This window comes from Mustela lutreola, chromosome 6 (genome assembly GCF_030435805.1).
Source record: "Mustela lutreola isolate mMusLut2 chromosome 6, mMusLut2.pri, whole genome shotgun sequence".
NCBI lineage: Eukaryota > Metazoa > Chordata > Mammalia > Carnivora > Mustelidae > Mustela > Mustela lutreola.
The window spans coordinates 112605680-112623222 of NC_081295.1; the positions used below are offsets into that span (position 1 = coordinate 112605680).

The window sequence follows — 17543 nt, forward strand, 5'->3', positions numbered from 1 at the left end:
TTGATTTAGACACAATGTATTATTGTTATTTTAAAGTTTGAAGATGTGATTTTTTTTCATATATTTGAATTTTACTTAAAAATTCTAAGAATTGGTATCTAAATTCATTCTAGGTGATGCTTAAAAATGATTGTCTTATAAATTACTTATGTTTTCTAGAAATAAAGCAGATCAATGGAATTATTAGTTTATTTTGAACCTGTTTAAACCTGGAAACTCAGAAGCCAAAGTCAGTTCCAATAAGCAGCAAAATTCGTAAGGATCCATTGATAATACACACATCCTCCCAGGAATATCTAATTCTAGCTGGTGTGCTGTTTACAAAGGAGGCTTGTCAAAGAAATGACCCATGAATTCCAGTAATGGAAACTGATAAGCATCTGCTGAAAACCTTTTTACCCAAGACAGGAACCAGATGAATAGAAAGAACTAAAAATTCTTATAAGCAGTTGTTTCAAGTAAAATGGCATTGGGTATGTCTTCAGTTTAAAGGCAATCAGAAGATATGAGCAGATATATATATGAGCATGTTAACATAATATCTGTATGTCTGTCACTGTAATATATATATTATATATATCTCATATATATAATAGACATATAGATATATTCAGTTGTTAGATGTGGTCACTTAGGAGCCAGAAATAAATCTTTTCCATGAGATAGTGGAGGGAGGTAGTTGTGTGCACAGAGCTGAAGTGTATGTGTTCAAATTCCATTTCTATCTCCTACTGGCTGTGTAATCATCTCTTGTAAGATGATCATAACAGTATCTACTCAATAGGTTTGTTGTGAGAACAGTGCCAGCCCATAGAAAGCCTATACCAGACTTTAATATCATGTCCAGAGATTTGAAAGAGGAAATGAAATAAGGGATTCTAAATGGCATGTGGGAAAACATGGACCGTGGAGTTAGAGAGATCTTAATTCAAATCTTAGGTTGTGCCACAAGATGGCTGACACTGAACATGGCTCAGAGACTCTGTTTTCTTTCCTTCCTTTTCCTCCCTCCCTCCCTCCCTCCCTTCCTTCCTTTCTTCAATTTATTTATTTGAAAGAGAAAGAGAGCACACATAAATTTGGGGGGGTTGGGTAGATGAAGAGAATCTTCAAGCAGGCCCCCCTTGGAGCGAGCAGGTTGTGAAACCCAGAGTCAGACACTTAACCCACTGAGCCACCAGGCACCCCATAGGCTCTGTTTTCTTATTTTATAAAACTGAAGTACCAATCCTACTGTTGTAAGATAAGGAAGGATAGATATAAAGCCCCTGAATATGCTAGGCGTTCAGTATTTGGCTATCTTTCCCCACAACACTAGAACTAGTTCTTAAAGACTGTAAACATTTCTTTTTTAAATTTGTTTACTTGAGAGAGTGTGAAAGAGAAAGAGAAGGAGAGGGAGAGAGCACAAGCTGGGTGAGGGATATAAGGAGAGGGACTTCCCACTGAGCAGGGAGTCCAACGTGGGACTCAATCCTAGGAGCCCAGGATTATGACCTGAGATGAAGACGCTTAACAAACTGAGCCACCCAGGCACCTGACTGCAAAAATGTTCTCATTTCATTTGTTTTCTATGGCTAATAAAACTTATTCTCTGTTCTTCTTGTAGGGTGAAAATGGTTTACATGGAGCTCCAGGCTTACCTGGTCAAAAGGTAAAGAATTTTTGAATGTTTTATATAAGTTAGGAATTTAACATCTTAAAAAATTGAATTTGCACATAATAGAGTGAAGATTCAGAAAATTAATTTGATGAAACCAAATTCCATGGAAGGCTCTTAGAAAGCCACTAACTAGTCTTTCCAAAGAGCCTTCTCCAAGGAGCCACGATAGAAGAGAGTTCTATGAGGGAGCTTTAACAGCACGGTTTTCCGGAGAAGTCAACAGTGGTGAATGGTGGTGCTTTCTGGGGGCCATGCGAGTGTCCAGAGCTGTTCTGAACGTATTTTCACTGTTACAAGAGTCTAAAATGAAGAGTGGAACAGTGTTTACTGCCTTTGACTATATTTGTTTCTTTCTTATTTATCTTCCTTTCTGTATATCCCAGCTCACTAAACATAATAGTTACAGTGACATAAAACATTAAATATTACGAAGATGCTACAACTAATCTCTTCAAAAAAATCTTTGTCAGAATGACAAATTTGTAATAAGTGAAAATGTTTGCATTGACTAGGCTACTTCTTTCTGTGCCTAGTATCTTTCTTTTTACCAAGGTGAACTTGACTTGTACCCTTTTATTGTCCCGGGGCTGCTTTCTCCTCCTTGGCAGGCATCTGACCAGCCTTGCTGGAAGCAGAGTCTGGTCTATTCCAGTTTCCTGGAGGCTATGGGGAGCCACTTCAGGTGGGGCCAGCTGTCATAATATCACCCAGATAATCCCACCACAGGGGAGAGCATTCTTGATGCAGTAGTAGATGCCCACCCAGGGCAACCATATCATCCCTATGCTCTGGAAGTTTTCCAAGTTTTAGCAACAAGACGGCAGAAGTTACTGTTACATCTAGGTTTTTTCTCTGTGGCTAAAAATTACCATTAAAAAAGATGTGCATTCATTTATAGTTATAGCTTTTGAAAAATCTCCTGTTCCTTGGCTTGATAAGAAAAGAAGTCTGCGCCGGCAGTGATGAAATGGCAAGCTTCTGAGTTTCTTCACAGCAGCTCCAGACAAAACCCGTTGCTCCAGCATGTGCCGCATCTGTGAGCGGAGCTGCAAGCCAAGGGATGTGCAGATTTATCTGCTGGGAAATAGTTTTGGACTTTCCAGCAGCTGTTTGTGGTGGCTGCATCATGCTGACATTGTGGCTGATGTACTGGAGGCATTTAGCAGCTTGATGTCAGCTTGGATTAACAGATCAAGCCACAGTCCAGACTTTAGGGAAAATGGGAGAATAGAGCTAGAGCACACATTCAGTGGCAAAGAGGCCCAAATACTAACCTGTTGTCTTTCCCAGTAACGTTTTTAAGGGCAGATGAAGCAGAAATAATAATTCGACCATGTGTGTATATGTGCATATACATATACACATACACATATATATTATTTATAATATATATCATTTATAATATATACAGAGAGACTGTATTTATAGTAAAAAGCTGGCATTCCTTTTCTAACACATGAATTTTAATTGTACCAAGTGACACCTTGTTGCAGCATTACAGAAAAAAATGTAAATAAGAAACCCTTCATCCACTGTCTCCGTGTACTCTGGAGATGTTTGCTGAGTGCATCTTGTGCGTGGAGGGGTGAGGATGACCCACCTCCGGCAGCCATTTGCTGGCTCCTTGTCTTCAGTGCCTGACCTATATTTGGCATTCAGTGCATATTTGTTTGAATGTATGAATCAAACATCAGTATTATAAATATCTGTGCAGAATTCAGTGGGAAAACAAGCTTGTCAGACTGGAGAGGGTTTTAGCTGAAGAACAGGGGACATAGACCTTTTGGAATAATGATGGCGGTTAAAGCCAGCAGTGCCCCAGCCACCAGTCCCCTTTCTGTGACTGAGACGCAGGAGATCTGGGTGGTAAAGAGCATGCGTGGCTCTGGTGTCAGAGCTGGAGCCAGGACTTGGGGTTCATGCCCGAACTCGTTCATCACAAAGCTCTCCCTGGAATGGTATTCCACAGAAGTCAGCTTGAGAAGGCTGCTTCTAAGGGATCTGGTGAAATCAAGAGTAACAGTAATAATTAAAAGTCATAATAATAAAAAAGTAATAAATATAAATAAGAAAAAGTAAGAGTAATAATGGCTAACTTAGTTGGTGCCAGGCATATGCTGATGCATTCAGTTCTCAAAATATCTATGAGAAAGGAACCATATATGGAGAAATTCAGGTGTAAGGAGATTATGTTGCCTTGAGAGCACTCTCATGAAGCTGTAGCTTGTACCCTTTAATATTCAGGAATATGTAAATGTCATCCAACTTAAGATTGGTTTAAAGTTTACATATTTGAAATGATTTTTATTTATAATTACTGATGTTTTGTTATTGGAAAAATTCTCATTATTGTAATAATTGTGTGTGTTTAAAGTAGTGTTCCTATTATTATATATAAATCATATTCCTCTTCTACAGGGAGAGCAAGGTTTTGAAGGCAGCAAAGGAGAAACTGGTGAAAAGGTAAATATCTCTCTTGAGGTATGCACCTGTAAAAATACATTAGGTTCATGAAAATATTTTGAAGCAGAATATGTAACTTCTCTTGTACCTTCCATAGAAGCAATTCAGTAATTTTGTAGGAAAAAAACCTGAAAATATTTGCTTCACTTAAGTTAGACTTAATATAAGAAGGATTGTCAGAAATCTTTCTGAACTTGTTTGGATGGTAGTTCTATCTAGATATTTCTCCCTAAATGCATTCCTTTGGTATATAAATGATTCAAACATTGCCTGAGCATTGTGTTTGTATGCTATAGGATGACTGATGCACTAAGGGTCCAGGTCTCTAAATAAATGTTTTGTTTTCATGTATACCTGGTGTATCAGTGGACTTTTTCCTGAGGAAATAAATAAGAACTGTAATAGGGTCAAACAGAAAAGAGATGTGCAAATAGAAGAGTTTGAAAGAGTTAAAATAAGGGATGGTGGGCAAGGTGTAGGAAGAACCACAGGGATTGTGCAATATCCTAAATTGAGTTACAGTGAACGCCTTAAACTCCAAAAGGTTATCAGACTCAGAGGCAAAAAGAACTGTGGGTACAGATCCAGATTGGTGCTGAGGGAAGCAATGAACCCAATATTCAAGCAATCTTCATTTTAAAAATTTATAGCCTTCTACTGAAAGTACAGAGAATAGAAGTGCCCTAGTCATCCAGAATTTCCATTCAGACAATCATTTGAGTCCTTCTGCATTTCATAAGTCTAGTTTTATTTTTGAATAGAACAAAAACAGCATCATTCCTTTGTTTCATAAAACGTCATGTAATTGGACAGCCACAAGAAAGGAAGGGGGAGAGATAATCTCAAATTAGACACTTTTGCCTGTATTTAGTTTTCTGGGCCGTGATCAGTTATTTGCTTCTTCAATAAGTATTTTAGACAGAATGAGCAGCTATAATAATTATGACAAATTATACATGTTGTAAGCTACTTGCTAATTACTTTTCCTCACAGAACTGTGAGGAAGAAAAAAAATAGTCCTATAGTAATCATATAATTGAGGAGAATTCCATTAGATGATGACTACATTTTAAAAGTGGATCTCTCTTTTTAGGGATCTTTTGTATATTTTTGCTTTAGAATGACAGTCATTGCCTTTAAATTAATGCTCTATTTATACATGTTCCTGCTTTATTAATGGGACTTTACCTATAGGAGTACGTGAGAATAAGTAAGGAAACAGGTAAATTCTCTGTAAAGTCACCATTTCACTAAAACCGTAGTGGTTATTTTGATATTTTACATACAATACCATACATAGTTGGTATTGCTCTGTAATAGATTCTCACAGACCATGAAGTATAGAAAAACATTTCTTTATTTGGCTTCCAAGATTTCCCTTCTAATTCTTCGGACTTATTAGCAATCGCTTTCAAATAGTCCGTTTTGGAGAAGGATGGAGACAACAGGAAGAAACAAGGCATCAAATAGAAAAGACAACACACCTTGAATGAGAATTATAATTCAAATGGCTTATAGCCAAATGTAAGATTCACATAGTAACCCTTATAATAAGAATATAGTCTGATTCATGATTACCTACCTAATAGCAAATATGAGTTTTTTCAGTGTTACACACTACATATGCTGATCTACGACCCCAAGTATTTTCCCATAAGATAAATAATTAATGCCATCTTTTTGTGTCTAGATTAGAAACTGTGTCTGGATTAATTAAATAAGGAAGGTCTGTGGAGCACTCATTTCTAGGGGACATAAGCGTGAGATTCTTGCTCTGCTTACAACCTAATTTGTTTTTTGAACAAAGACTATTTATCTATTTTTATTTATTTTTTATTAAAGTATATCTGTGGCATCCCAATTGGATGGGGGCAAGGCAGAGCCGGCAGTGAAAGAATTCACCCAAGGCAGAACAAAAGAGATGACAGTTTATTGAATACACCGCCGGAGAGCAGTGGGCCGAACAGCAGAGGGGAGACCATCTGCCTCAAGGAGGTAGTGAGGGCAGAATAAGGGAGGATGAGGATGAAGAGAATTCTCCCTTTTTTAGTAATCTGAGGAACTGTGCCTGGCTGTAAGTAGCTCATTGGTCAGTTAGGGCCTCGGGCTTAATGAGCTTGTTGGCATTCAGCTCAGTAGTCACTGGGGGTCCTTTTGCCTTGCTCGAGTTTCTGTTACTCAAGCCCGTTGCCTAAAAGCAGCCTCTCCAGTATAGTTGGCACACCATGTTACATTCGTTGCAGGTGTAGAACATAGTCATGAAGTCTATGCATTATCATCACCACAAGTGTAACCACTATCTGTCACCATACAACACTATCATAATAGCACTGATACCCCATGCTGTACCTTTCATTCCCATGACTTACTCATTCATTCCATAACTAGAAGCCTGTACCTCCCACTCCCCATCACCCATTTTGCCCATTCCCCCACCCCCTAAAAGACAATTTAATTTGAATTTCAATTCTCTGTGGAAGACTGAGTTTGTAATTACAGTAAGGCCTATCTTTCCTCTTTAGTTGCCTTATTGTGGCCTTTACTATGTTTAAAATTTGTCTGTTTGGAATGAGACAATTCAGTTGTTGTAAAACAAAAGAATTCAGGAGGTTGTTATTGTTCAGAGATGTTGTACCTACCAAAGGCACACTGCCTCCAGTAGAACAAGAAAACACGTATCAACTGTCAAAGAGAAAACACTATGTGATGGTCTTCGGGTATCTTCATAGTGATGATACCACTCTGTGGTATTCTGTAATCCAGTATAAACCCAGTAGAGAAATGTGCAGTTTTTCTTGATGGCCAGAAAACTATCCTGCCGGCCAGTTTAAGTTAAGCCAGACCGAACAAGTAGTTCCTCAGCATGTCTAATGTGGTATCCTTAGTCCAGAGAAGAACTCACAAACCTTGAGCAAGTAGAGAGAACCTCATTTGAAAGCATATTCCTGAGTTTATAGCAACTTATGACAGGAAAAACTCATGTATTACCTGAGCAAGCACAATTTAGCCAAATCAGTCCTGAAGTGAAAATTATTTGAAAGACTCGTTCTTTCTTAAATTACTTATGCTGGCAGGACTCTCCCTGAAGAGCTACTTTCAGGTTTACCTCTCTTTTTTTTTTTTTTGGCTTATCAATTAGATGGCTAGGAATGATCCCATCTCATTGCCTCATTGCCCAGTGAGCATCACTCAAGGATCCTTTCACTCTAACAGCATCCCTCATGAAGCTGGAGGCAGGAGGTCCATATTCTGACTGAGGAATAGAACCGCAGCTAGGGTCTGTGTTCTGGCTTCTCTGTTTCTAAAGGCGTGATCTCAAACAACCCTTCTTTTGGGGATTTTCCTTAGGTCCTTCAGTATAGTTGGGGGTGTTGTAGGGGCTACGACTAGTGAACAAAATGGAGAGTCCACTCTTGAGGTGATAGTTATCCCTATACTGTCAGCCTTCACAGCAGTGATACAGCCACACTCTTATTATGTGACCAAATGTGTGAATGCATGAACTGAGCTCTGACAATCATATTAGAAAAAGCAGATTTAGCAGGGAGGCGTTCATTAAAGTGCGATTCATTTCTAAACCCCGAGCCCAGGTTTTTACTTTAGGTCTTTGTAAAAATAGGAGGAGTATTACTTGGTTACATTATTTTAAAAAAAGCAATAGAAAAGCAAATGTGAACATCTGCTTTATATTATAGCATTATAGCATTCAGTTTCTTTAAGTAATTGCTTCATGTGGTTGGGTTGGCTTTTAACCCAATTCTTTTACATTGTCATTCAAGTCCTAACTAACTTAGTTTTAAAAACTGATTTCTTAGGTGTTAAACTTGATTCTTCCCAACTTTATTGTTAAATATGATTTGATTGTGAGAAAGAAACATCCAGTGACAAATGCTGCTCATGGCACACTTTTCTTGACATTTTCTCTACATTTTCTGGCTAAAATGTAGTTGATTTTGTTCATTCAAGAGTGACATTTAAGTTAACGTGGGTACAGAGGTAGCAAATCTTTACAAGGACTCAGACGTTTTAGCTAGTGTGGAACTTTTCCATTTGACGAATTAAAATAATCTTATCCTTGAAGATTTCTTAAGTAGAGAGAAAAGAAAAAAGGACAATCAAATACTCTTTTCTTCATGAACCATCTGGCTCAGGAAGATGTGGATAGTATCCAATTTTTGACATTCCATAGCCAAGAGTGTTCATGGTTAAGCAGATTCTGACTTACTCTTATTTAAATGTATGACCATTGCCTACTTTGATCATCTTGATTACTGATTTTTTCTTCCATTCTGAGTTAAGCCCATAATAATACATGCAACTGCAAAACTAACAAATGCATATGGCTCCTTCTTTAATTCATCTCTTAAAACTTTAGGAAACTGGTTGCTATAAATTTTCAGTGACTTGTGATTTTTATCATCTTGTTGTTACCAGAATGTTATCTCAGTCCTGAAATGTCATATGACATAAAATAGTTATTTAAATTGGAAAATTATGTTTAAATATCTATTTGTTTGGTTGTATAGCTGTTGCAAATATTTTTACCTGACAGAATCCACTGGAAAATCATTGACTGATCCCTATTCTTCACTGGTTTATTTAACAAGATATCATTTTAGAATTTTGTATAAAATGTTATATTCAAATTAATAAAACCATTGAAATGTCTATTATAATGTAGGATAGAGTACAAGAGTATTTTATTACTCCAAAACTGCCTGGGGCTACTTATAATTAAACCATGTATCCAATCATTTGTATTTCTTCTATCAGCAATTAACATCAGGTAATTTTCAAAGGACATAACTCAGATTTTCATTGGACAGCCTAAATTAAAAAAAAAGAATATATATATATATATATATAATCGGGGGGAGGGGCAGAGGGAGAGGGAGAGGGAGGGAGAATATTAAGCAGCCTTCATGCCCAGGGTGAAGCCCAATGTGGGGCTCAAACTTAAAACCCTGGGATAGATCATGACCTGAGCAGAAATCAAGTCAGACACTTAACCAACTGATCCACCCAGATGCCCTAAAAATAAAATATGTATTTAGACTTAGTATTGCCTTTGGTGGATTCTTTTGAAGATATGATAGGAGAAATAGAAAATGCTTATTAGAATACATCCTTACTTACCTATTTCATAGTTGAATCTATTCTTTTTGGTTTCTTGTCAAGACAGGTTCAAAGAGTAGAGGCATTGAATTCATTTCCTGTTATTCTGTTGATGTTTGTTTTCAGTATTAACACCTGTGACATATAATATATAGGCCTGATGTGTAACTGCTAATGAGAATTGTGGACAATTTATTCAGCAGCATTTTATCGATTTATTTCTCATAGATTGATTTAAACTTCATATTTGACTCATAACAGCCAAGGTTAGAAGTTGACTAATTTTTATTACATCAACAAATAAATTATTTTGCCTACCAGTAAGTAACTAAAATACTGACTTCTAGCATTAGATATCACGAGACCTATAGTCAATCAGGCAAGCAATAGTAATCATTTGCTAAAATAAATAACAATTATGGTTTCAAATAAGCCAAGACCTTTTATACTGGAAAATATTTTGTATTTACATTAGTTATTTTTTCATTCAGTTGTTGTTATGGTAATTGCATATTGAATTTGAATTGAAAATTCAAAAGGATAGCTGTGATATTTTAGCCATTTAAAATCTATTGGAGAATGAGAAAAAGCCCAAGTGAGTAAGTATATATAATATGCATAAACTGTTTTGCAGAACATTCAGGGAGTAGCATCTAGTTCTTTCAGCAGTAAACACATATTCCTAGTTTCTGGAGTACCACTCCAAAGAGATCTTAGAGTTGACACTTCATTGTGGAACTGATAGTGACCCATCATAGAATAAATAGATTCTCAGGGTGCCTGCGTGGCTCAGTGGGTTAAAGCCCCTGCCTTTGGCTCAGGTCATGATCCTTGGGTCCTGGGATAGAGCCCCGCATCCGGCTCTCTGCTCAGCAGGGAGCCTGCTGGCTCCTCTGGCTGCCTCTTTTCCTACTTGTGATCTCTGCCTGTCAAATAAATAAATAAAATTTTAAAAAAAGAATAAATAAATTCTCATTCCTTGTGTTCCATGTTTCACTCCAGCTCTGCCATGCCAGCTGGGTGAATCTGGACATGTACCTTGCTTTCTTTACAATGGTCTCCTTTTCCATAAAATAAAGATAATTTCTGCTTTATGAGATTGTTGTAAGAGTGAAATGAGTAATTAGTAATTAGAAGGTGCTCAATAAAAATGTCCTCAACAGCCAAAATATGAAAAATTAAAATACTGATATTTGGAGAAAATTAGATTTGATATAATTATTTTATCTACATTTTGCCTAATACTACTTCCAAATTTTCCTTCTAAATAATTAAACAAAGACAAGAGAGTATATTAGTTAGCTCCTGGTGTGTAACAAACCACCCCAAAACTTAATGGCTTAAAACAACATTCATTTATTTATTTCATGACTCTGTAGTTTAGTGGCTTAGACTGGGCTTAGCTCAATGATTCTTTGGTGTCAGGTTTGCTTACGTATGTCTTTTCAGCTGGCAGCTTGGCTGAGAGTGGCCTTTTAGGTTGGGCTCTGATAGACAGCATGTCTATTCCAAATAGTCTCTCATCCTCCAACAAAAATCTCAATCTTGTTTTCAAGGTAAAAGCAGGGGTCCAGAGAGAGCAAGCAGAAGCATATAAGGCTTCTTCAAGTCCCCAGCTCAGAACCAGCAGGCCATCACCTCTGCCATGTTTTGTCATTAGCCAAAGCACTTCCTGAACCCAGCCCAGGCTCAAGGGCTGGGAAAATAGATGCCACTTCTTGATCATATAAGCTGCAAAGCCATATTGTAAGGGGTATGGATACACGGAGGGGTAAAAATTGGATCATTTTTGTTATAAATTAAACACAAATGAGATAAAAAAAATTACATTTTAATATAACAGTTAAGCTACTTCTGAGTAAAAAGGTTGAATAGGTGTAGCAAGTTTACTTCATTCTTCTCCCATGACCTGCAAAATAATCTTAAAGTTATGTTTGCACAATGGGTCTTAGAGACTGTGTCAAAAGATAAACTCATATTTGAAATGGTAGGGATGTTTTTTGCATAACAGGAAAATATTGAAAAATAAAACTCTTAATTGGAATGGGAATAGAGGAATTCAATATGTCAAATTATTAAACCAAATTAAGCCAAATTATTAAACCAAATTAGTACTTTCACATAGTCTCAAGTGTTTATTAATTTTAACTAAAATAAAATTGAGACCAGAACAACTGGAAAAAGCAGGTCAGAGTTGAAGTGTATTTTTAGGATGTCACTAGTAAAGCCTTCTTGGCAATTATGTCTAGTATTTAAAACTAATGCAAGAATGTTAAATACTATTATTATAAATATAGCACTTTCCTATCATCACTAAAACAACTGTTGACATGTCACCTTACTTCCTGTTAATTCTCTCTTGGTTCACCTGTAGAATTCCACTGAAGATCAGTGTTATGCAATTGTTCCATTTACTCTGGTAACGTGTAAAACTTCTACAACTTTTAGGAAGGACTTATGTGTTTGATTTGACAGCTGACTCAAAAAATGAAGAGAACAGATGGAGTAGAATAATAACTATAATTTAAAAAATCACAGCAATTTATCTGTGGCCAATGCCAATTGGTATGGAAGTAACCATGCCAACTTACAATTAGCCATGGTAGCAGGCAATTGGGAAGTGTAATGGTAATCCCACAGCCAAGCTAGAGGCTTAACGTTAGTCATTGCTGATTGGGTGTCATTTTCTTGTTCTTCACAGTGCTAGTGAATAACTCTAGATTGTGTGGAACATGTTTAACCCTCTGTTGCTTCATTTTTTTAGTAGTGGTTATAGAAAAAGTGAAATGTCAAAAAAAAGGAGGGATATGAAGAAAAGAAGAATAACTATCAAAGCGTGCGCTATTTCATGCATATAGTTTTTTAAAGTATTATTCTTAATGATTGTGTAATATTTCATTATATGGAGATAAAATATTTTATTTAACTATTCTGTTGTTGGAAATTTAAGCTTTTTAATTTATTTTTGTTTCATTTTTTTAAGTATGTTTTAGCTAGTACATATAACACAGAATTAGCATACTTTGGCAAGCATCTTTAAACATTTCTCTTGTTCTTTCTTTACTAGATTTCTGGAATTAGAATTATTCTGGAATTAGAATGATGGGTTGATGAGTATGGAAAATTTAAAGATTTTTTTAAAAATTTATTCATTTGAGAGACAGCATGCATGTAAGAAACCATGAATGTAGTGGGTAGGCGGGAGGTTAGAGGTGGAGGGAGAAGTAGACTGCCTGATGAGCAGGAAGCCCAACGTGGGTCTCAATCACAGGACACTGGGATCATGACCTGAGCTCAAGATGGACACTTAACCGACTGAACCACCCAAGCACCCTTAAGATTCTTGATACATGTACATACTTACTTTCCAGAATTTTTTTTTGTAAGATTTATTTATTTAGAGAGAAGGAGAGAGAGTGAGAGAGACATATATAAGCAAGAGAGAGCATGTGTGCAGGGGGGAGGGGAAGAGGAAGAATCTCAAGCAACCTCCCCACTGGGTGCTGAGCCCAATGTAGGCTCAACCCCAGGACCCTGAGATCCTGACCTGAGCCAAAATCATGAGTCAGTTACATAACTAACTGACCCACCCATATGCCCTGCCAATTTGTTTTTTTAAGTTAGTTTACACATTCACAAATAGTGGTTGCATCCTCATTCTACCCTCACTGGCTTTAAGTATTACATTTTTTAAATGTTAAAAATTGTCAAATATTATTTCATTTTAACTTTCTCTTTATTCATTGTGTCTCTTTAACGATCACATTGAACATTCACACACACATACACTAGATGACAATCCTATGTCAAGTATGTTATAAATATTCTCATTTTGAGTTTTGCCTTTAATGTTTATTGTATGTTGAGATACAGAAATTGTAAGGTTTATGATTGATGGTTGGTCTTTCTATCCTGATTTCCTTAATACTTCTGTGTTTTGAAATCCTAAACTTTCAAGAAATCTGTTACGTATACACTCTTCTAGTTTTACCTTTACACGTTGTAACCTAAAATTTATATTGGTAACTGTTGTTAAGATGAAGATGAAACTCAGCTTTTCCCTCAATACCATGTCTGATAATAATTTCCTTACACATTTGTTCATGATGTTTTCTTTATTATGAACTAGTTCGTATATACTAAGATTATTTTAACGGTATGCATTCTGTTAATTATTGTGTTACTTCCACATTATTTTAATTATTTTATTTTTTATTTATTTTTTTTAAAGATTTTATTTATTTATTTGACAGACAGAAATCACAAGTAGACAGAGAGGCAGGCAGAGAGAGAGGAGGAAGCAGGCTCCCTGCTGAGCAGAGAGCCCGATGCGGGACTCGATCCCAGGACCCTGAGATCATGACCTGAGCCGAAGGCAGCGGCTTAACCCACTGAGCCTCCCAGGCGCCCCTATTTTAATTATTTTAGTTAATATTTTAACATCTAGTACTGGAAATACAGTTTCATTACTCTTCTTTTAAAATATTTTCTTGTACATCTTACCCATCTACGGTGTTTCTTACTAGATATTTCAATTTGGATAGTAACCTACTCTAACTTCAATTTCTTCATCCTTGAACTGGGAATAATAATGATTTCTATTTTATTGTGATTGACACTTAAATGCAAAGGAACCTAATTAGTGCCCAATATCTGGTAAGATATTAGCAGAGCATTTGCTTTAGTTTTTGTCTTTCTTATGAATTTAGCATCAATTCTCCTAGTTCTGAAATATAAACATCTTTAGTATTTTGGTTGGTTTTATGTTAAATATACATGCTGATTTGGGATATAGCAGAGGGTTTGACATATAATGTATTATTTATTTCAGGGGTATGGGTATGTGATTCATCAGTCTTGCACAACTCGCACGCTCACCATAGCCCATACCCTCTCCACCCATTTACCCCATCCCTCTTACCCCTCTCCCCTCCCAGCAACCCTCGGTTTGTTTCCTATGATTAGGAGTCCCTTATGGCTTGTCTCCCTCTTTTTGTCTTGTTTCATTTTTTCGTCTCTTTCCCTCTGATCCTCTGATCTGCCTCTTCAATTCTACATTATCAGCGAAATCATATAATAATTGTCTTTCTCTGACTGACTGATTTCGCTTAGCATAATACCCTCTACTTCCATCCACATTATTATAAATGGCAAGATTTCAATTTCTGATGGCTGCGTGATATTCTATTGTATTTATATGCCACATCTTCTTTCTCCATTCATTTGTTGATGGCTATGTGGGCTGTTTCCATAGTTTGGTTATTGTGGACATTGCTGCTATAAACATTGGGGAGCAGGTGCCCCTTTGCATCACTACATTTTTATTTTTGGGATAAATAACGAGTAGTGCAATTGCTGGGTCATAGTGTAGCTCTATTTTCAACTTTTGGAAGAACTTTCCAAACTACTGTAGTTTGGAACAGAGTGGCTGTTTTCCAGAGTAGCTGTACCAGCTTTCATTTCTACCACCAGCGTGGGAGGGGTCCCCTTTCTCCACATCCTCACCAACATCTATTGTTTCCTGACTTGCTGATTTTAGCCATTCTGATTGGTGTGAGGTGGTGTCTCATTGTGGTTTTGATTTGTATTTCCCTGATGCTGAGTGATGTTGAGCATTTTTTTCATGTGTAGCAAAGGGTTAGAACCCGGAACTAAAAAGCCATCAAGAACCAAGATACTTCTGCATTCTGTTTTCTTCTCTGGCTGCATAATGTCTCTTTTCTGTGAAACTGCTCTGTTCTCTTGCTTATCTTATAGCCTCACTCTTCTTGCTCATTGATAAACTTAGTATTAAATGGATACAGTGGCATGCACTGCATGGATACAGTATGCATACCTTCATAAGCCCAGTGCTAATAACAGACTACAATCACTGAGTCTCATACTCACACTTTGAGTATAGAGAATCTAGTTGACTCACCTCTGGTCGTATCACCTGTCTGGAAAGTCCTGCAGTCAATTCATCTGTGCTTACAGAGAGTACATGGGAGGATTTTTTTTTTTAAGATTTTTTAAAAGATTTTTAAAAATTTACTCATTTATTTGAGAGCGAGAGTGAGAGAGCACCAAGCATGGCATGGGGGGAGAGAAGAAAGGAGAGAGAGAGAATCTGAAACAGACTCCACATTGAGTACAGAGCCCAATGCGGGGCTTATTCTCATGACTCTTGATATCATGACCTGAGCCAAAATCAAGAGTCAGAGACTTAACCGACTGAGCCATCCATGTACCCCAAATGTATGGGATTTTTAAGAAGGGGCAGAGGTAAGAAGAAAATAATAGTACTGTGAGTATTGCTGATATATGGAAAAGCTCTTGATTTGTGTTTTTTTATTTAGTATCTGGTCACTTTTCCCAATCCTCTTAATGATTCTAATTGCTAATTTTATTAATTCTATTAGTTTTTCCACTGAAAGCAATTGTTATATATGATAATGGCCTAGGAAATGAACACAGCGATTTTTCTTCTTTATTCTGTTTTAATTCTCTTCATGTTTCACATCTTGCTGTTTATTTCACATTGGAGAAGAATGCAGGATGGAAAGGGTAAATGTAGGATGGCTACTTAGGAAACCTCTGCAGTAGGCAAGCATGAGATGATTCTTGTTTGCTATTTTGATGGAAACAGAGGGGGTGAATAGAACTGAGACATAACCTGGAGGTAGGATCAACTGAAGAGAAGGTACAATTTCTGGACATCATATATCATTAGAGGAACAAATTTGGATGGGGATTTATACCACAAGTTTGAGATGCCTGTATAGCATCTAATTAGATCTGAGCCTCGAGTTCAGAAAAAAAGGTCTGTATTACATGACAGATGGTGCGGAGGGAGGGGCAGTCAGCACAAACCAATGGGAGTGGATGAGATTGCATAGGAGGGAGGTCAGAAGTAGAAGAAGGTGACCATAAGCTGAGAAACACAAACACTAGGAAGTTAAGTAGAGGAAAAAGAATATTGAAATGATGCAACCGGAGAAGTACGAGGAAAATCAGTAGACTGTTGCAAAATAGAGGAAAGTGTATAAGAAAGTGAGTGTTTAAATCTTCAAAACAGGTTTAGAAGACAAATAAGGTATAATGCCAGCAGCTAATGTTTACTGAACATTTACTATAGGCAAGCATTTTTATTCCATGAGCTTATATGAATTACCTCACTTAATTATCCCAACAACCCTCTGCTATTATTATCGCCAAACTATAGATGAAGAAACAGATAGAGAAGGTGAAAATTTAAAAAGAAGTACCCAAACTCTAATTCTCTGCCTCCCTAGATGAACCTGTAAAATCGGCCATATAGGTCACTGGTGACTTTGGCAAAGGTAATTTTTGGCGGAATAATAAGGGTAGACGCCATGTTAAAGTTTGTTGAAGAGCAAATTACAGGTGACAAAATAAAGAGCATTCAGAAAACCCTCTCACAGTCTGTCTGTGAAGGGGACAACAGCAAGGGCAGTAGCTGGAGGGAGTATGGATTATTGAAGAAGAAAATCTTAATGCACCAATATTCAAAGCAAGCACAAGTTTGTTTGTTTTTTTTTCCTTAAAGATTTTATTTATTTATTTATTTGAGAGAGAGAGAGAAATCACGAGCAGAGGGAAGAGGCAGAGGGAGAGGGAGAAGCAGGCCACGTGCTGAGCAGGGAGTCCAACATGGGGCTCAGTCCCAGGAAGCTGCGATCATTATCTGAGACAAAGGCAGTTGCTTAACCAACTGAGCTACCCAGGTGCCCCAAGCATGTGTTCTTGATAGGAAAATATTGTTGATCAAGGGAAGACCTGAAAGAAAAGTACAGACCCAGCTCACTTACACAGAGTTGCAAATGTCTTATACTTCCTAAGGAATATCTAATTTTTGCCAATAATGATATCATATTTAAGGAATTCTCATTAAAATTAAGAACAAGATAAAGATACCACCATTATTGTTTAATAACATTCTAAAATTTATGGTCAATGCCAATTTTCCTCCCAAATTATAGTTTAAATCTATCCATTTCTCTCCATATCCCACAATACCACCAAGCCATAATCATTTACGGTCACCTCTTGACTAATCTCCCTGTCTTGACCCTTGCTCTTCTCCCATTCTCTAAGTTGTAGAGATGGAGCTTTACAAAACAAACCATGTCTTATGTTTAAAACTTTTAGTTGTTTTTCATTAAGTTACTATCCAGAATCCCTAATACGTCCTACAAAGTCCTGCACTGTGACCTTTATTTGCCTCTTGAAACTCATCTCTCCCCACAGCCCACCACCCCATCCCCCCAACTCACACCTACCCGCTTTCTCTGGCTCCAGC

The 17543-nt window shown here is 37.0% G+C and overlaps 1 protein-coding gene across 4 annotated transcripts in view; it reads left to right on the forward strand.

Moving 5' to 3' along the window:
- COL19A1 (collagen type XIX alpha 1 chain) overlaps positions 1-17543 on the forward strand; it is a 323109-nt gene that overhangs the window by 84154 nt on the left and 221412 nt on the right. For all 4 annotated transcript variants that reach the window (XM_059178371.1, XM_059178370.1, XM_059178372.1 and 1 more), the window contains 2 exons: positions 1610-1654; positions 4082-4126. In XM_059178371.1, coding sequence (XP_059034354.1) covers positions 1610-1654; positions 4082-4126 — 90 coding nt within the window. The remainder of the gene's footprint in view (positions 1-1609; positions 1655-4081; positions 4127-17543) is intronic.